The sequence below is a fragment of the Choristoneura fumiferana genome, chromosome 18 (genome assembly GCF_025370935.1).
Source record: "Choristoneura fumiferana chromosome 18, NRCan_CFum_1, whole genome shotgun sequence".
Lineage (NCBI taxonomy): Eukaryota > Metazoa > Arthropoda > Insecta > Lepidoptera > Tortricidae > Choristoneura > Choristoneura fumiferana.
Window position 1 is genome coordinate 12,782,857 of NC_133489.1, and position 21,884 is coordinate 12,804,740.

The 21,884-nt window shown below is 36.4% G+C and overlaps 2 protein-coding genes across 2 annotated transcripts; one reads left to right on the forward strand and one right to left on the reverse strand.

Moving 5' to 3' along the window:
• The first annotated feature begins 1,981 nt into the window (after nucleotides 1–1,981).
• Nucleotides 1,982–3,876, forward strand: LOC141437788 (uncharacterized). The gene is made up of 2 exons (XM_074101300.1): nucleotides 1,982–2,088; nucleotides 2,828–3,876. The coding sequence occupies exons 1-2, from the start codon at nucleotides 2,049–2,051 to the stop codon at nucleotides 3,367–3,369; spliced, it is 582 nt and encodes a 193-aa protein (XP_073957401.1). The 5' UTR covers nucleotides 1,982–2,048; the 3' UTR covers nucleotides 3,370–3,876.
• LOC141437536 (uncharacterized) lies at nucleotides 3,398–17,116 on the reverse strand. The gene is made up of 4 exons (XM_074100967.1): nucleotides 17,006–17,116; nucleotides 13,816–14,039; nucleotides 12,555–12,634; nucleotides 3,398–5,846 (listed from the first exon to the last, which is right to left on the reverse strand). The coding sequence occupies exons 1-4, from the start codon at nucleotides 17,058–17,060 to the stop codon at nucleotides 5,720–5,722; spliced, it is 486 nt and encodes a 161-aa protein (XP_073957068.1). The 5' UTR covers nucleotides 17,061–17,116; the 3' UTR covers nucleotides 3,398–5,719.
• Between the last annotated feature and the right edge of the window lie 4,768 nt (nucleotides 17,117–21,884).

Sequence of the window (21,884 nt, forward strand, 5' to 3'; positions counted from 1 at the left end):
ACTTTTAATTTTGAAAATTTACCGCTTAATTACGGAGCTCTACATTGCACGTATCCCGACACGCAATTATTTGTTTTATTCCTTAGGAACCTCTGACACGTGTTTTTGATATGCATTTTTTTTAAGTATTTCTAAAATCTCTCTCTTATTTTTAGGCCATAACAATGCAAACTATTTAACGGTTACCTTTGGTTTCTTGTAGTTAATAGTTATATTTTTGCTTCTCATGAGCGCCTATTCTGCGGCTTCTTTGGTCTGCGGGTTTCTGCGTGAGTATCGTGTAAGCTCGCTTGAGCAAAGGTTTCGTAAAACGCTTCTTCGGACAATGCCGCGACAACTGCCGAAGACAAATACTTGTTATCTTATGAATAATGCCGATTATGTTGGGTAAACATGCGTACGAGTGCATTTTTCACAAAAATGCCTTATCATCTACAGGCTGTAGATTAAAGCGGACAGCGGTTTATTTCCCTCGTGCCTAAAATACCACGGCACATTCCCAGAATACCACATTTTTCAAAATATTTACTACATTACATTTACCACATTTCTATGTAGCTTACCAGATTCTCGTTGCACCATGTTACAAAATCGAAGATTACTCAATTTTTTGGTGGAATGTCTTATTTTGGACACCTGTACAATTGGAATGTAATAAATAGGTAATGTTGTATGTTGAAAAATATGGTATTTTGGAAACGGTATTTTTGGCACAAGCGGTTTATTTTACTACAGAAGTAGAAATTATACGCCTTTTTACCGCCGAAGCAAAAAGGGATCTTGGGGGGAAATGCATCAATGACTGTCTGTCTGGCTGTCACATCGTAGCTCTCAAACGAATGGACCAATTTCGATTCGTATTTTTACGTAAAAGCTAAATTCTTTGCGGTGGTTTCTAGCTGTTTCATTAAAATCAGTTCAGCTGTTTTTGAGATGCATAAAGTTTGAAATGACAATGACGATATTTTTCAGCTTTCTTAAAATAAAAAATAGGTATTCGTGTGTAATTTCACCGTCTATTTAATTGCTGGACCCCAATGACGTCTTTTCAGCTCAGAAAAGAAAACTTAGACCTAAGTACTTAGCGATCGTAAAAGTCTCTTTACATTCTCTGGGTACATCCGCATGAAAGTAGAAATATCCGATCATGCAGTTTACCAGCGGGTGTTTTATGGTCGAACCCTATAACGAGGAGATTTGAGGGTAGAATTTTGTGCAGAAACGGATTTCTTGTTCCTGTCAATCATACCGAAGCGCGATGGTAGCCTGCCCAGGATAAAAGATAAACATTGTAGGCCAGCAGGGCTTGATTTCGCTATGGACTAAGAAGGAAGCAGCTACATGGTGCGCGTGTAAGATAGGTAGGTATTATTTTGAAAATAATCCAACAATCTGACGAGAAAACCATCAGTTTTTAATGACAAGCTTAAAAAAATGAAGACGAAGAACTGAAGGATTTAAGTACTTCAATGTAAAAAAGGCAGACTTACCTATAGATAGATGCACCCCTGAAATTTTTGACATCATTTTAAAACCTCATGTTTTAAAGATTACCAACCAGCTTACAGCTTTGTAAGACTTAATATATTTCCGATAATTCAAACCCAAAGTCAAAGTTAAAATATCACTTATTCAATTTATACCACGCAATTATTAATATCAATAAATCTACAACGGGTACAGTGATTCCCTCACGCAATCCCCATAAAATTTTGTAATTCCACCGCGTTTTCTCTCCGCTTTCACGAGGTTATGTATTCCGTCTTCAGCTGCACGTTGAAATTACACGACTGTTTTGTGGTGAATATTAGGAGTTTTGCATTTACATGCAGATTCGGCACGGCCTGTGCATGCGCACCGTACGACGCACGAGTCACCTAGTTGTCGCGCCTATTGTCCGCGCCGCTGGGTGAGCCACCATTACCTCACACTATCAATATTGGGTTACAAGAATTAACCTCAAGGTCCCCTTTTGGGAACAAACAGAAGAGGTATAAATACAAAGACGGCCAACAATACCAAGCAGTCGACGTCGAAACTCGTGCAAAATGTATGCGCCCCGTGTCCTCCTCTTGTGTTGTGTTGCGGGTACGTCAAGTGAACATTTAGGTGGATGATTTAGTGGTGGTAGTGGTGACTGCTTATAATCGTAAAATGGGTTCGATTCCCTCAAAAATATTATAGAATGTGCAAAAAATATATTTTAGGTGTTTTGTTGTGAAAAAGTGAATTTTTTCGGTGTTCTTGTCGAAGCAAATACTAATTTTACCGTGAACATCATCTATACAAATATTGTGTTAGATTCCCGTTATGATACGTATTTAAAGATTGTCTTTGATTTGAATTGTTTTAATTATTTAATGTTTGAAAAGCTTGAAACAGACTTCGAACAATATTTTGTTCCAGCATCTAATATTTATAAAATTTTATTTACATTGAAAAGAAAAGAATACATATCAATTAAAATAAAACTATCCTAAACGTAAAATACCTACATAAAAAAGACAAATAATAATAACAATGTAAACTAAAACAAATTAAAATAAATAATGCTATCCTTGCCTAAAATATTGTACCTAATTACCTATTGCGTTTATAATTTTCAATCTTTTTGGTTTGCATATTTGAAGTGTAGATCAGATAATTCGTGTTAATATCTATATTTAGTTAGTTCCGCAAAGGGTTCAAACATGTACGTTTTCATGCGGTCAAATTAGTATTATTTTAAAGCACAAAATAAATAATTTTAATTAAGTAGGTACATACACATTTTGTAATAATGAAAAAAACTTGATCTGTAGTTAAAGTAATGTTTTTTTTGTTTTAGGTAACGCTTTAGGCTACTACCCCCAAAGAGATGCACCCTACAACCTCGGCCCCAATGACCCGTATTCAGTAGCCGTCAACCCGAACCTCATCCCTGAGCCATCACAAAGGCTCTTCTGGAACAAACTCGGGAACAACGGGCAAGGAAGCAACCAGGTCGGGGGCACCGGCTTGTGGGCCATGTTCACCAACAAATTCCCATTTCTTGGGAACATGTTTGGTCGGATGGAGCTGCCTAACCAATACGGACCGCCTCAGTTCAACTCGAACCAGTACGATTACTATAGCGCCCAAGGATACCAGAGTCAGCCGCAGTACAACCAAGTTCCACCTCAATTCTATCAAGGGCAGCAGTTCTATCAGCAGCAATTCCCTCGGAACTTCGCTCCTGCTGGTCGCGACGTGGCTCTGACTGATGATGCAGTTATAGTGACTCCACCGCACGTGCCGATAGCGCCCGCGCCAGTGCCGGCGCCAGAACCAGCTCCTGGTGGCTACCAGTATAATAAGCCTCAATACAGGCTCGAACTGCCCCATAAATAATTGTAACCAAATAGTTTTTTCAACCGGGTTTCTTCGGCGTTTCGACTACCCCTGTTTTTGTCTATAGTAAAAGCTTCTATGTGAGTCTGTTACTCAAATTAATTGTAATAAGTGATGTACAATTTATTGGGAGGGTAAAAACTCTACATTCGAAACGCCGAAGTTTGACCACGCTCCCTGTTGTAGCTTTTTGAAACGTTGCGGGCTTAATTAATAGACTAAAGACTTGGTGCCTTACGAGAAAAGTGGTGCAATGTTGCGCAAAATTGTACGGGTATTAGTAAATTTAGAAGAGGCTCTCTTCAGTATTAGGTAAAGTACTTTGAGTACACTGCCTTACATGATATGATTTGAATTAAACATACTTTTAAGCCTTTTTAACAACACTAATGATTTAGAAGCCGTTTCTTTCACGGTTTATCTGATTTTTAGTTAGATAATAATAGTATTTTATAATATTTTATAAGACTACTTATATATAATATACCAAACAATGTTGAAAATAAATTTTTAGTATTAATTGAACTCCCATCCTGATTTAAACATAAGCTTAAATTTATTTAGTGTAAAAATATATTTCACTTTTACACTAAAATATATTGAAACTACATTAGTTACTTTTAAACTAAGATATCTGGGCCCGATTGCATAACAAAGTACAAGCTAATACTATTAGCGATTTTGTATTGAAATTCACTAATACTATTAGCTTGTACTTTATTATGCAATTGGGCCCTGGTATACGAGGCGTGGCCTATAATAAGAGCAAAAAATTAAAACATAGATCGTCCTCGTCAAACTGAACAACATTAGTTCAGCGACATTTAAAAATAATGGAGTCTTTGAAATTTCCCTTTTTCATACAAATTAAATACTGCTATCAATGTACGCCATCATAGAACACAACTGACGTCGCCTGTCACGCTACAAACATCAAGTATTTTGCTATACATTGCTTCTTCGAATAAACTTAAAAGTGTAATAATTTTAACAGTCGCTGAACGAATGTTGTTCAGTTGGACGAGTATGATCTATGTTTTAATTATTTGCTCGTATTAAAGGCCACACCCGGTATGTATTTAATAATTATGAACTAAATCACACCATGTTACAAAATATAATATAATTAGCGTTTCTGAATAGTTAACAACGTCCGCAGGTATTCAATTGTCTGCAGAAGAATAAGATTTTATAGTTTCTTACATACATCAACTTTAATTATCCCAATTAACGTTTTCTGTAGTACAGAGAAACAACATAAGTAGTAAGAGGTTAATCACATATTAAACAGTTGCGATAATTACAAGCTTGACTAAGATTAAGTTACTTAATTGGCTATCCGAAAAATGTTTTGTAATTAATGCAGACACTGTTTAATTAATAACGTTAAGGAAGTCAAATTCTTTCTAAAGCAAACATAAGTCAAATTCTGTTAAATAAATAAAAATCGAACAGTTTTCACCAGAGAAGACACTGGACATAGGTAGATTAAAAAAAAAACAAACAATAACAATTATATTTCTGTACCTAAGTATGCATAAAAAATCCTACTTACATAACTTCGAAATAAGTAAACAATAATAAGTACACCAAACGTTTTCGTGCTGTGATTAATTACATTAGAACACCTATGAATAAAATAAACAGGAAGGAATGAAAAGTCATATTTGAAAACTGAGCTAAGTACCTACCAACGATCTCAATGATTTTTTTAAATACCAACATAGGCCATTAATAGGTAATAGGCTAGTTTCCTACGAAAATCTAATTACTAGTCCGTCAGAAAATATAAGACACATATTTTTCTTTCGTCAATCTAAAAAAAAAGAAGATGTATCCAGTTGTTCCGCATTACGTCACGCCGTGCGACACTTTTTAGCACGTCGTGACGTCACGCACGCCACTCACGAACTTTGACGCGCTTCGTCTTTGTAATTTTTTGTATATTTGATTATAAAATACGTATCCTATATTTTCTGATTAATCTAACTGGCGGACTGAGTAGAATACCCAGTATTCTCCAACCATTCAAACTATAGAACAGGAAAATCATAGAAGGACGAATATTCGAGCGTTTCAACCGTCCCATTTTTCTGGACACTTTTCTGTAAAAATGGCCTAATATTCTGATAGTTTTTTTAGTTATCTGGAAGAAATACAGGAACTCTTACAATTAATAGAAAACGACATCAAAATCTACAGCCGATTCGTAAAAAAAAAATGAGCAAGAAAGCGTTTGGTTTTCGTTGTGCGATGGGGTCAATTGGACCTGCTTTTATCGTTACGTTATCATGACGTCATTGGACTTTGATGAATGGCGTTAGACGCAGGTAACAATGGTGAAGACACATTAGTTATCCACCGAGGTATACTGGTCGTAGTAGCCGTTGCCCAGGCCGTCGACCCCGACGGAGGAACTGGCGGAGACGGAGTGGCCGCCCTGGATCGTGCCTGCTAACCGACGAAACTGCCCGGCTCTGCGATCATTATAAAATATTTTTGGTAATTTTGTAGCATTTCTACCATGGGGTGATTTATGAAAGCACGTCTGTGAAAATACCATGGTGGTGAGAAATTTTGCTTAATTAGAAATGTATAACAAATAGAAGAAAATAACAGCTCTAAATAATTTTGTTATGTACCTATGTACTTAGTCTAAAAAATTGCCCTATGGCCGATTTCCTATAATGTAGATTTAGATCTGAGTAATGATGCGGGTTTAAGGGTTCCGTAGTCAAAATGGCAAAACGGAACCCTTGTAGTTTCGCCATTCGCGTCTGTCTGTCCGTCCACGGCTTTGCTCAGGGACTATCAATGCCAGAAAGCTGTAATTTTGCACGAATATATATGTAAACTATGCCGACAAAATGCTACAATAAAAAAAAATTGGTTAGGGTACCTCCCATAGACGTAAAGCCGGGGTGATTTTTTTTCTCATCCAACCCTATAGTGTGGGGTATTGTTGGATAGGTCTTTTGAAACCATTAAAGGGTTTGCTAAGACGATTTTTCGATTCAGTGACTTGTTTGCGAAATACTCAACTTTAAAGTGCAAATTTTCATTAAAATCGAGCGTCCCCCGCCCCCCCCCTCTAAAATCTAAACCGTTGGATGGAAAAAATTGAAAAATTCAGGATGGCAGTAAACTTACAAGGAAAACTATAACGGCTAAGTTTGCTTGAGAATTATTATAGCAGCAGCAGAATAGCAGCCTAAGGTATAAAATGTACCTAAACTTGGAAGATTCCGTATAAAATACGAAATCCTTAGATTTTTTTATTTTTATTTTTACGTAATGGTTACGGAACCCTATTTTAGGCGTGTCCGACACGCTCTTAGCCGGTTTTTTCCTGTCTGATACTATGTATTGCCTCTAATACTGGTCCTTAGCTTTAGACTCAAGTCTAAGTTTTGGTCTATCTATTATCCATAAATAATTCTAGATATCTGCAAAGTACGAAACCTTCGGTGCATAAGTCTGACTCACACTTGTAATTTTTTTTCATTAATAGTAGTTAACTAGTTACTAAATAAAATTACCTAACTTATTTAGACTTTAAACACAAACACGCACACACACAAACATCACACCTGTATTCCCAAATGCGGTAGGCAGAGCACACGAAACGTTACCGTTTCGGAGCCACTTTTAGCAATTTTAGGTTTTAAGTTTGACAAAAACGGTACAATAGTGACAGGTTGCTAGCCTGTCGCCTACGGTATACCTTAACCTATATCCTCAGTCGCCTCTTACGACTCTTTAGACTTAAACACCTCGCAGAATAATACTCGTATCCAATCATATAGTTATCTATATCAATCACAGTTAAACATAGTCTCGGGTGAATTTATGAGTGAAAATTGCTAAAGTTTTAAACAAAATACAAATCATTACTAAGGTAAGTACCTGGTACCAATCGGAAATTTATTGTGAAATTAAGAAAATACCTAATTAATTGAAATATCCAATTAATTTTACCTATTCAAGTTTATTGAAGCCTAATGACCGCTTTGACTCTTTAACGATGTCTTGCCCTGCGAAACTTTTCATTGAAGGGAACTCTTGGTGCTTATCTAAGTATAATTAATTAATTTAGTTATCATTCGGAAGGTCTGTCAATGAACTATAATCGCGTTGGTAATTGGTTGGTAAATGAAAGTAAAAGGTTTGATTAATTTTAAGTAATTTAGTCTGCGAAGAATTTTATCGTTATCATACTAAAAAGAACTATGCAATTTGCAGAGATTTAAACTTTATACCGGGTGTGGCCTGTAATATAAGCAAATAATTAAAACATAGATCATTCTCCTCAAACTGAATAACATTAGTTCAGCGACTTTTAAAAATAATTATTTTTTTAATTTTTATTACACTTTTAAGTTTATTCGAAGAAGCAATGTAAAGCAAAATGCTTGATGTTTGAAGCGTGACAGGTGACAGGTGACGTCAGTTGTGTTCTAGGATGGCGTACATTGATAGCAGTATTTAATGAAAAAAGGACCACAGGGGCCACACCCGGTATATCCATCCCAGGATCTCAAACTCTTCACACTAAGTTTCATCAAAATCGGTTCAGCAGTTGAAGCGCGAAGAGGAAGAGGCAGACAGCCAAAACTACTTCGGCATTAATAGTACTTCCTCTGCAAAGACTACGTTTATCGCGAGCTCGAAGAATCTTTACAATTATCCAGGACGAAAATTATTCTTTACTGATGACTTTACCGGATAATCGATCATCTCAAGCTTTAGACCCCGGTTTTAGAAGCAACTCCACAACGTAACAAACAAACATAACTACTTAAATACTTAATTTAGCATTTATAATATTAGTAAGGGAGTAAGCATGAACTTAAGTAATGTTAGGAACCCTCAGTTCCCAAGCTAGACATAATATACAGTTTTATTTTAATTTGACCATGAAATGTATCACATTAAAAGTATGCCATACAATAGCCATGTATTTTGTTTTATATTTCGTCCACACTATGATTTCATTAAAATCTCTCAAGGCCGTCGCCCATCCCGCCAATTACATCAAAGCGTTTCCTAAACTTGAATTACAAGAAATTGTTTTAAAAAACCAGCACCGTGAGTGTTTTTTGTCCACTTTTTTGCGCGTCCGTAAGTATGGGAGGCTAATAGTTTCGCAGATCACATGACGTGACCTCTGTGCGTACAATCGTTGGTCCAGTATGCCACTACACCTACCTACTAGTATCTTCTAGTTGTAAGTTGTCACAGAATAGGTAATAGTGTACATTTATTGCACCTTTGAAATTACAATTAAACTGAAATAATTCTAAATTTTCTCATTTTAAAATTCAACCAGATTGTGTTTTATTTAAAGTACCTATATTTTGGAAATGTGAATGTCGGCAGCCGATCGTAAAATCCGCCAGATCACGATATTCCTAGGCATATGGTGATATGACGCCATTTCATGATTTGGCTAGTATAAGAAGATCATGAAATTCTTAGGCATATCATGCAACGCCGCCATATCGGTTCTGGCACTTCGCCGGCCGCTACCGCGGCATGCTCGCTTCGCTCGCTCGGCTCATGCGTTGTGGTCATAATTCATGCCAACCACTCCTCGCTTCGCTCGTCGTACCTAAATTTTTCTTTTTTTCGGCATATCACGATGTGCCCGGTATAGCCTCCTAAGTCCTCGCGTACTTTATAAAGGATCAATCAACACTAAGAATAACGGCTGAATGTACTTTATAAAGTACAAATTGTTAATTGAATAAAGGATTCTAAGAATTTTGAAATAATGTCCTAAATAACAAAGCAGGTCAACCACGTCTAGGTCTTAAGCACTAAGTTTGTTAAAAAATGTCAGGACTCAGGAGGATAGAGCTAGGAACATCTAATCGATCTAGTGTTTCACATCGTGATAATTATGCCTGGCCAACTTTTAGGCATATCATGAAATGGCGCCATTTCAAGATATTACTAGGAATTTCGTGATCTGGCGGATTTTATGATCGGCCGCCGACATGAATATTTCGAATTGTTTCAGTTTAATTTTAAAGGTGCGTTATGTCCATTATCGGAAAAAATCTCTGCTGAGCCCTTTACCTCTCTTCACAAATGATGTTTTATCTTTTTCTCTCATTGTATTTTGTTGTAATATATTTGGCTTTGTGAATAAATATTCTTTTTTTTATTTAAAAGAAACACAAAATAGAAATTCCAAAATTCGTTGTAATAATTTTAAAATGTTTTTTATTGTATGTCTTTTTTGTGTTTTTTTGTATGCATAATTGAATTTTACAGCGAATTTTATAAATAAATAAATTTGTGTATCACATTTCGATTCTGAAAGTAATTGAAACTTGGATTCTCAAAAAGTTTTTGTAGCCGCATTTATAAAAATGGTCTTTTCCTTTTCATATATGGGTCAGTCCTGCTGGTAATAAGCGGTATAGGTAGTTTGAATCTTATTGAAAGTTCGCACGGTAAAATATTAATAAGAGCGGGGCATAGGCAACATAGGAACCGGTGGTAGTTTTTTTGACATTCATAAGTGCTTGTTATAGCCTAAATTGAATAAAGATATTTTGACTTTGACTTTGAACATGTTATCCCTATGCCCCGCAGGCAAAAATCTAGACCAAAATACGCGATCGAGGTAAAATACGACTATTATAGAGGCTTATATAAAAAAAATACCCTCCTAAGCCAAAACGCGGTACTTATCTAAAAAAAATCACACCTATTTTTTTTTCAGCAACTTAATAATTTACTTTTTATTTTTTTTACAATTATTATGTTCTTTATTTTTTTTCATTCTTAGGATTAGGTTTTTATAATAGTTATAAAAAGTTAAATACAGAAAAGTACATACAAAATAAAAATATTATAAAAACCTAACCTAGTTTGCCGCCGGTAACGGGGAGAGCCCAAGCTACCGGTGGTCAGGGCCGCAGAGTGAGGAACCTCCGGACGATGCGTGCCGTAGTCAAAGTACCATATACGGGACTTATCACGCTATTTTTACACAAGTAATATTTACTTCGACGTTTCGGTAACGTTACAGTTGCCGTGGTCACGAGTAGACTGAAGTGTGGGGTGTCAAGTCTGCCTAGCAGCGCGAGTTCTTCGAAACCCGCACTTGATCCTAATAGTACCGTACTTATGTAAAAATAGCGTGATAAGTCCGTATATCGATACCTCCTACGTATACTGGTATAAGTGACAAATTTCTGATTTTTAGTTTTTTGCAATTTTGTGATTAATATTTCCTTATTTACCTACCACAAAAAATTTGCACGGATATTCCTATTAGTTTTGGAAATAAAGTGACGTATATGAATGCATCTAACACCGTTTTGCTAATCGGTACAACGTATACTGAGGCAAACCGACATGCACCACTATACGCGGCACCGATATTGTCGCGGGCCGGGGAAGTCCAGTGTAACTGGCAGTTGCCTCAGTGTACGCGCTAGCCGTCGCTGCGTGCGGACCGTTTAAACTGTTCTACGAACACATAATTTGAGTGTATATTATAATACGGCACCTCAAGAGTCTACAATGCCGTATCGAAGAGCAAGTTGCTGGTGAATAATCCTATCTACTAAGTTATGTCTGTGCAAATACTCACCGTTAGCAAGATGAGATAATATCCGAGATCTCTGTTGATCTCTGTTGTTCGACTCTGATGACCTTTTCGTGATCTACCTCCTAGGATTTCTTCGGCATGTATTGGATGTCAACATAACATTGGTAGTACAACGGTTACCCAGTACCAGTACGTGATTCAGTTTCCTCGCTATACCTACATTTACGCTGCTTAATATAACATTGCAGTATTACATTGCATTTCTGGTAGTTGATCATCCCCTAAAAGAAGGCGAAGGCATGCATGTTTAATTAAATGAGAACAGTAATTTAATATACTACAGTTGATAAAAAAAATCCTGTACTATACTGTACCCATATTAGGGCTACTGATACTAATACGATATAAGTGGGAAAACATCGAAATTAGAAAGTCTTCTTGCGACTCCACTTCCATGCAAAACTTTTTTTTTCGATCACAGTATTTTCTACTTGGATCATATTAGTAATTAGTAGCCTAATGTGGTTTAAAGTATAGTACAGGTTTTAATACCCCCTATACACATTTTTTTATACACACCTAAAAATGGTACCTGCTATGTATATGGCGAAAACGGTAAACGTATGAAGTTATAGAAGTTTCCCAAGACTCAAAAACAGACACAAATTTAAATCTATTGTCAAGAAGACATTAATATATAGGCTTATTATTAAAATTAATGATTATATCATGGATAGGGAAATTTGGAAATAATTCCGATCTGCATTGGCGAGTGCTTACTCCAAATAAGCGAATTAAAAAAGTTTATATGTATTATGCTAATACTTGTGTTGTTTAGATAAACACTAATATGATTGTAAATTGTTACAAAATATACTTTTATGTGCCAAACTCATACATCAGAGGTTTTTTCGAACCGTGGTAGATTTTTTTGAATTCTAAGGCAATCGTTTACAATCTAAATTAAATAAAGATATCTTGACTTTGGACTCAAAATTTCAAGTCAAGCTTGGCTTAAGCAAAGTAATGCTAATCTGATCGCGATGAAGGGTTCCATACCATCTATATGTCAAAGCGAAGATATGCTCGCCATCTACGATAGCGATTAAAACATTTAGTTTGGTTTTTCGAACTCATATTTCTACCTGAAGGTTATACGCCCTCTAAAAAGCTCGATGTAAATCGTTGAATTCAGCCGTGAATCATCCATGTCATGCGAGATGGTTGTTATTGTTATATGAGCAACTTGGTTGCCGCCAAAACCTGTCGTATAATTGGTGAGCGTATACACCTGAAAAACTTTTCTCCTAATTTATATTGTGTGTCCTCTTACTGCTACTCATTAAAGTTCTGAATTATTAACGGTCTTTCTCGATTTGTATTTGTGTGCTTGTTTCGACAATGGAGGCCAAGACGATCTGATGACGAGCCGTGCTTCGCCCATACTACATCTTCAAATCCGAATATACAACTTCATTAGATTAGCAAAAACCCCAAAAAGATACATTTGTCATGGGGCCCCTTAAAGTTTATTCTGTTCTATTTTTTTATTTATATATTTTTAGAGAAAGTACAGTAGTTAATGATTTCATGGATCGTTTTTTGTTTGCTTACTGACCGATTGGGGACCGTTAGTCGGCCGGCGCCCGCGCCGCCGCCGGTGCCGATTACGGCTGCTCCACACGTCGATTCAATGCTCTACTTCGTAAAAGCTCATTTGTGCATATCAATGATTATTCCTCAGAATAAGCAATGGCCGCCGGCCAAGAGGTATTTCGAGAATTTCCGTTGCTTAAGACTACATAAGTATCTACATTAGTTCTGACTGTTAGGCCGAGGAAATGTTGTTAGTCGGTTCTAAATACTTTAGGTACACTAATCGCTGAATTTTCTGAATAGACTGATTGGTATTTCACTAACAATAATATTTATTTAAATTAATTGCCTTTGCTTAGAGACTCGTTTTAATTAAAAGTGAATGTTAGTATTGAATGTTAGTATATTCTTAAAAAATTAAATATTTCATTTCATCAGTCGTGATGGACGTTACGTTAAGAACTCAATTAAAGTTATTTTTATTAATTAAAGAATCGTGATTCAGATTAGCTTCTTACGAGAATCATCAAGGGCTTCCTTTGCAATCAGTGAATGAATATTACATGGTATCATGATATTACCTTTACGATGATTGTATTGACGATTTGTTATGGAGTTTGTGTGGTGAGTTCCATTATGTGAGTTAATCTGGCATCAGATTAAAAATAATGTACAGTAACGGTTACGGTGAATTTAAATTTTCTATAAAATATAACCATTACTAAATCAGTTATAAAAATAAATACATAGTAAATAGTATAATACATACATGCATTTTGTTAAATTATACGTCACGTGTAATATATGTAGCTCCCTCTACATTTCACGATAAAATAGGTCAGAGTTAAAAGTGTTATGAAATAGGTACATAACAGCTGTTTATACAGATGTACCGACATGCGAATGCTCTCTTTACTTCCATTCTGCGATAATTTGTGTATATTTAGGTTATACTTACGTGGAATTAAAATTTGTAGCAAATTTATTCTCACATAAAATACCTACCACAAACATTAATTCACGGAGATCGCAATAGGATCGATTTAAGGTAGTTTTTACCGTAACTCAACTAAGTTTAGTGACATTATACTCGCAAGTCCATATCAATATTAAGTTACTCGTTAACCTGTAAATCCTACTAGGCAGTGATAGTTTTCCTTTTAAATTCATAACAGGTATATAGTGTATACTACCATCATGATTTTTACAGATTTTGAAAACCCGCGAATTAGCTTATGGAGGGGAGGGATGGACACTTGCCTCTAACAAAAATTAGCACTTTAAAGCTTATATTTTACGAAGCGACAGTATAAATAAAAAGGTTCTAATACATAACAATACTTACAAGCGTTAGCATTGGCATTGGCATTTGCGCTAGCCCCGCCGCCATTGTATCCCGGCCAGTTGGGGTTGAAGGAGCGGCGCAGGCGGCGCAGCGGCACCGGCGCGGACGCATGCCCCGCCGAGTCGATCGTGTAATACGCCCGCGGGACGTAGTACTCGCCCTCTGGAATGTTAAAGACACAGGTTCAATCGACCAAGAAAGTGCTTTATCTGTTTTGAGTTCTTCAGATAGTAAAAAGCCTATTTAGCCGTAAGATACGGTTTAGAGGGGGAGGCGCACTTGGCTCTAACAAAAGTTAGCTCTTTAAAGCTTACTTAATATTTTGCGAACGAATGCAGATCTTTATTGCATTGATGATTACTTTCGGTTTAATTCGGTATTTGTCAACTCGGATGCGCGGATGAAGACTGCAGATGTAACTTAAATTTGTGGTCCTCCTGTGTATCGGTTGTCAATCGCGAGTATTGACTCTGTGTCGTAGCAGGTACTTAACTATTGTTTGTAGCTCATATGGTCACATACTTAGTGGGCTTGTACCATGTTGGTCCCCTTATCTACAAATAGTAACTGTTACTTGTTTTTGTAGCACAAGTAGTACCCAGAAGCTTTTACACTTTGGACCTGTTTCACCACTACAGACTAATATTATTTCACAGATACTAATGCTGTCTCTATTAGTTTTCTCCGAATAAACAGAGACAGCAGTATCACATTTACTTGTCATAGATATGAAATTTATCAATGAGTGATGAAATAGGCCCTTAGCCTAGTAAACGAATTCCTTGGTCGACATACAAATAGAGTCCCACATTTGACCACTTTCTTCTTTACTATCATCAAGTTTGTGTATCATGTGTCATGTTTGTTGTGTGTTGTATCATGTATGATGTAAAGCGCTCACTTGGAGACAAGTTAAGTTTACCTATAACTACTACGCTACGCGGGATCTAGTGCCTACTCGTCCTCAGGAATGTCAGGTAAAGTATGATGAATAACAGTATGCGCATTGTTCCGTTGTGGGAAGCGAGGCGCAGTTTGTGCTTTACGTCATTCTTACAACTCTTACAACTACAGCTATACTTCGTTTATCTTAGTATTAGAAAAAGGACAAAAAAATCTTGACGAGTATTTTTGCGGAAAACGTTTTAAAAAAAAATAGTATTACTTATGAAACTAAAAGAAAGTAAATGACCGTAATATGGTCATATGGGACATACTACGTCCTTGCTATATAATTGTTACACATTTGCTGTGACTTATTTTACAAAAATGTTTTTCAATAAAAAAACACGTCAAGATCGCTTAAAACAAGCTTCAAAGGCGATTCAATGAGCTTTATCTACTTACTATTTATATGGTGGTTGCCGGGAAAATATAAACAAAAATTTAAGTTTTACGCCCTTAGATGCCGCAAAAAATAAAAAAAAAATCTTAGTTGGTCCTCGATATCCTGTTAATTAATTGTCGATTAAGTATAGGTACCTATATATGTTTACATTCCAACGTCTTTATTCGATCATCTTGAATTGCGATGGTCACGACAGGTTAAGGTCGATGTTTCAGAATTAAGTATAAAAGATGTATTACGTCTTGTTAGTGATGATCTCAGCCTTGTGAGTGACTCGAACTTCGCAGCGAGTCTCGTTTTTTACGCGTTCATGTTCAATTGAAATATTATACACGGCAATCTCTTAAGTATTCATGGACTGACAACAGGGAACCTCAAGGTTCGTTTTCCTGCGACGATCCCGCGTTTAATATTTATACGTAAGAAGTAGTTTTATTGCCAAAGAAAAGAATATAATTATTACTGTGGGAAATCCTGTCTGATAAAAACTAAGCAGGTACAAAAAAGCGTTGGACACACAAAATGCAGCCTGACACCTACTCTACCTCTACCATGTCGAATTCTGAATAATGTCAGCTTAGTCACATCCCTTACACAAGTTTTTTCCGAATCAATATATGACGCCTAATAAAGTCGTCATTAAACATAACTGTCGTCATTAAACATAACTGACCACCATTAGACTACTCTGTCCAGAGTTTAGCGACTTAGAGAAGAATACCTAGATGTACTTATCCGACAAAACAGGTTCAATACCTACCTATCTAAATTTGGCTCTACTTACTATTACCTATTTGTTAGTTAAAAAACTCTTCTTTTACATTTAAGTACTGCACAATAGGGTTATCGTTTCGAGCTTTCAAAAAGTATTTTTTTTTACAGACCTCTAAGAATAAGAGGAGGGCTTGAGTTGTAGTCCCCACGCAGGACTGGATTGAGAACTTCATAGTTACCAATGAATTTCTTCACAGGTGTATGCTGGTTTCCTCACGGTGTTTTTCTTCAGCGTTAAACTCATGGTAAACTTAACATCGCAAAATGAATTTCGAAAAAACTTAGAAGAAGAAGACTCTCTGCTTGAGAGACCATTAGGTCAAACCACTGTTATCTTATCACGAACTTTACGTCAAGGAGGTAATAAATCATAAATAAATAGATAAAACCGAATTGAGAACCTCCCCATTTTTAAGGTCAGTTAAAAACGATTGCTGAAATGTTTGAGCTCTCAATTCTTATAGCACGGTGAGTCATTCTCGTCTTGCGTACGAAATCACCTACCCTATTACAAATGTATTTATTTGTCTTTGTACACTCACCTTCAAAATGTCGAAGAGAGTTTGAATAAGTGTCTACTTAAATCGCGTTCTTGATGTAGAGTCATATTTTACATACTTTTGAAAACTCTGGCAGCTTTCATGGATTTGGTGGTGAGAGTAAGTTCTACTCCCAAATTTAGTGACATCATCAATAAGTAGGTACACATCAAAAAAATGATAGTGATATGCAATAAGAAACGTTAATAAATTCTCGTGAGCACTAAATATCGAATATTTAAATTTTTCATATAACTACTGTCTTTTAATGTAACTTTATTAGTGTCTCATTAAATTTGACGTTAATTCGGTATTCAAAAAAAATTAATGCTATATTAATAAGTGCAATTAAATCTTAAAAACCTGATCAGATCTTCGATAACAGTAGACAAAGATGCTTAAAAAATCTAAAAAACAATGTCGCATCGAATGGCGGCAAAAAGTGTCAAGTCAAAGAGGGCACTAACCTGCGAGTACAACGGCCAGCACCGCCGAGAGTAAAAACAAGGTTACCCGCTGCATGATTACACGTCAAGCCCGAACGGATGCTGTGGAAGCACTGACTGCCAGACCCGCTGCCTCACATTTATATAGGTATTCTACTTTATTGCTTGACTTGGCTGCGTCCGCGTGCATTTGTGCATGCCAAACACGCCCGCTATATCGTAACGGTTAGCTGCGAAAAGCTATCGTAAAATTGAATTGGTATTAGTAAAGCTCCCGAGATGTAATTTGGAGACTACACCTGTCTGCAGACCTACATTTTGGCATCTAGCTGTATTGTGAGCACAAAAAGACGACCTATATCTAACCTATTTTATTTTCGAATTGGAAACGACAATAGGTAAATAAGATCATGTTTTATCAGCAAATAAAAAGTAGAACCGTAACCGATAGTTATTTTCCCGGATAACGGATACCTATAATCTTAGAGCTGTAAGCCTATAAATGTCGTGCTATAAGGCCGGGTTGCGAAAACCAAAAATTTGTACTGAATTCACCTTTAGTTATTCTTACGTATACCTGACAAATATATTCAAATATTTTTGTTTTCTTAGAAATTATTTGATTTTTTTTCGAGTCTGTTAAAATCACACCACATTTCGAACATTTTGCTTAGAAGCAGGGCTCTGCTAGCACTAGATGAAGTTAGGCCGTTTAAAGTAAGTACCTATACTTTTTAGGTATACCTACTTAAAAAGTTGTACGAAACGGCCGGTTTTCTATTTTTTCAACAATATTACATTCTTCCCGCCCATTGCCGAACCTCACAGCAGGGCTACTACGAACCTCGAAGTTCATATCGTGCGGTCCCTCTGACACTTATACTACATATTTAATAAGAGAGCGAGAGGGACCGGGACACAAGCTGTCAACGGTTACCGGACCTCGAAATTTGAATGACGGTTTGACTACTAGGTACAGTCGAGGTCAAAGATATCTTTAGGTACACTTTAGTAGTTACCTTGTCGCTGTCACAAAATTTTTGAACTCTTGTATTAAATTGTCAGAAGTCATACAACAAGGAACTAAAGTGTAAAAATATTTTTGACCTCGACTGTACGTTTGTGTCACGTTTGTGATTGGTTTATTAAGTAAATTATACAATCGCAAACAAGATAGTACAGTCAAGTATTAAGTGTAAAAATATGAACTTATTAAAAGTTTCAAAAATAAGTACGACAAACTCTTATTCCGACGCAATAGGCCGTATTAAAATATTTTTGAGTGGTTCGAATAGATACTTATTTTGCACTTGACTGTACCTTTCAAACGAATCGAATATTTCGCCTGTCAAGACTCAACAAACCCTCACATTATAACACATATTTGAAGTGGTTTGTCTCACACCTCAACAATAAGTCTCCCCGATCTAATAATATAATTTGAGTAAATACATATGTATATACTTATACCTATCATACGTAAGATTGTACATGTTTGCTCAAAAATATAATTATTTTAAACCGGTAATTACTTACTGTAGTTTATTAAGTATAATTTCTTGACCATTTTATGTTACCTACTCAATGTCAGAACTTATAATAAAGACAATTACTAATTACTTGCGACTATCTGTGCCCGCGACTTCGCCCGCGTGGATCTAGTTACTTATTTATTTCAGTCTGTCACAAAACACATTCGTTTATCGTCATACTCTATCTCAAAAGGGAAAAACCTTCCACCTTCCAACCTAAGCTAAACTCTTTTTTATATATTCGACCATTTGATGTAAACACTTGCATTGGTCACATTTGGAAAGGGGAAGTTGTTTTTTCTCTGAAATAAATGTAGGCAATGTTACTCATTTCGTTATAATTATACCATTAACATCAGCTACCTGCCAGTGGTAATCCCATCAAAATCGGTCGGAATTATAGGTTCCGCGTAACGGACATTACCGCGAAGAGACGAACAGAAATTGTTATAAATAATATATCTACATAATCTACTATACATTACGCATTTTTTTAATACGTACGTATAATAATTGAAACCACAGCCAAAAACTTGAACAAAGGTGGCACTTTTACACAAAAATTATTCATTTATTTTATTAGAACGTCTTAAGTGCATACTTACCTAATGCTCTCTACCCGCACGTCAACGATTATCCGACATTATTACTCAAGACCCTGTATACTTTCGTATTACATCTCGTTAAAAGCTGTTATTTTGATATTACAAACACTTTTCAATTTTATATATTTGCATAAACATATAGATATAGATGTATGGAAGATCTGGAATATCTATAGATACTCGTAGATAGGTACGGAAATTCACAGCTATTTATCAAATCATGGAAAACAAACGAAGTAACGTTAGGAAGGTTAATAGTTTGTAAACGTCAGCTGCATTTAACAACAATAGCTAATTAAAGAGTAGTAGGTATGGTTAGTATCACTATGTTAAGTCGACTATTCCAGTGGTAATGCCCAGAAGCGACACAAGATCAAGTGAGCTATGCGCTATTATTACTAGGTACGGCGAAGAGGCAACAACATGAACAGCACAGAATCTTCAGGACCAGTAAGATAAAATTATCTCCATCTGTCGCTTATTCTTGAAGCTTGACTTTACATAAAAAAAAAATATGAATTTTAAGTACATAGATGTGTCTACCTACTTTATGCATTTTTTTTGTTTTTTTGTTCTATTTCAGGCGTCACAAATCTTTTTGATGGGCTTGATCTTTGGGCATAGTGGTTCGACCTATGGCCTCTTAAACAGGGGGTCATGGATTCGAGCCTGGCCTCGCACCTCTGAGTTTTTCGGTACTTAAGTGTGATATTACATAATTTATAATGATGAAGTTCCCAAACACTGGGCCTGCATGGGAACTATACCTTGACCAGTTCGTACGTGACACTCGGCACTCGGTAGAATCCTATCGCAGGAAGCCTATGCTGTCTCTACCAAGATTTTTTTTGGCAAATGTTGAGCGCATAGAGCTCTACCGGGTGTTACATACGAACTTGTCGAAGGTACTTATAGGAATATTCTGAGAGGCAGCCTTTGTGTCTGTGTATGGAAGCCTGCAGTGGGACGTATATAGGCCGATATGATGATGTTTCCCGTAACCTCGTCGTCCCATGCTTCTTACACTCATTCTTGCGTTCATTTCCCTACCATTGGACGCGTTCGCGTTGAGGTAATCGCAAACCGTCCACCCACACGATTACAATTTCTCTGTTTCTGAATTTCAGCCGCTTCTCATATTCTTAGTAGGCAGGTAATGGCATTCCGTCGAGCTCTGGACTGTGTGACTCGATCCAGTGGTTTGTTCCCGACTCATTCAGGTGTTGGACGATGGTAAATTCGAGAGTCGTTACTTTCGACAGCAACAATGTGCTCCGAATTCTACAGGTGATCGTGCATTTCTGCCCTATGTACGAGCTACCTGAACTACAGGTTATATACCTACTCCAGAGGCATTATTGTTAAATGCACTTTGAATCACAATCGTTTCACCACTTCTTTCTGTCACACGGTGTATGATGAGAGCAGAAACGGTCACAGGATTTTCCAGATGAAAATTGCCTTTAGGTAAGTAAACTCAAAAACTAAAACACTCTTGTGAAAGGTGAAAGACAGTTTTCAATGAGTCTGTTTGCGATCTGGGGGGCTACTACGAAATTCGAAGTTCGTATCGCACCGTCCCTTTCACTCTCATATTAAATAATATTAGCATCAGCGGGACCTAACTTATGACGCTCATAGACACGTCGAAACATCAGAGGAGCTCGCAGTTTAACATCTTGTAGTAAATATAATGTGTAATGTAAATTAACACTTTTTATGGACTTCTAAGAACATAGAGCTCAGATGAGATCAGATGATCTCTCAATTTATAACTCCATTCTTGTTCAATGTTATGCAATACATCACTATTTAGTTTAGGGCGGCCGAACTTTGCTTGTTTTTAACCGACTTCAAAAAAGGAGGGATTGAAACCCATAGTATGCAGGTGAGGTAGAAGACTATTGTTCCACTCCTGCTGGCTCGTGCTGAGGCACCGACTTCGAGCTAGTAGGTACCTACCTAGAAAAATATTTTCAAGGGTTTTGTAGTCGGTTCCATTTTTTTTTTTTGGAGTCAGTTTTACTTTTTTGTTAATAAATTTTATTTTTACTTTTTTTACTTGGGACAACGTCGAAAAAAATGCAAATTCTACAAACTAGGAGAGTGAGGTGTCAGTTTCTATGTATTTTTTTTGCACTGAATCGAATGAAGATACATTAAAGGATTAATATTTTGCCAGATATTAATGGTTTTTGTTAAAAACATAGACTAGTCTAAAAATCTGTTACCAACAATAGTTTCTCAAGATGTGGATGTGACGGTAATACCACAGAATAACTAATAGTAATACCTACTGATTGCTCTCAGTGATCCTCAGAAGCCTGTTTTAAATCCAAAAATTGGTGGAGTTAAAAGAATAATATTTTGTTTTCTATGTTTTCAACAAAAACCCTTCATATCTCGCAAAATATTGATCCTATGCATAAATATGGGTATGGTCTCATTCGATTCAGCACAAAAAAATACATAGAAAATGACACCTCCCTCACTGGCCTAGTTTGTAAAATTTGCATATTTTAAAACGTTGCCCTCTGCCCATACCCCCTCGGAGGGGGTAGAACGCCGAAATTTTGGTAGGACTTGGCCTAGACTCGGCAGATCCTCATTTCTAGTGCCAAGATAAAAAGTTTCATTGATGTACATATTTTGCCGCCAAAATATGCCATTTTTCCTGTAGTAGGTACAGAGATTTGCTTAAAAGATGCTTGTTGTTGAATATATAAGGTGAAATACAATATGGGACAAAATATAAACATCAAA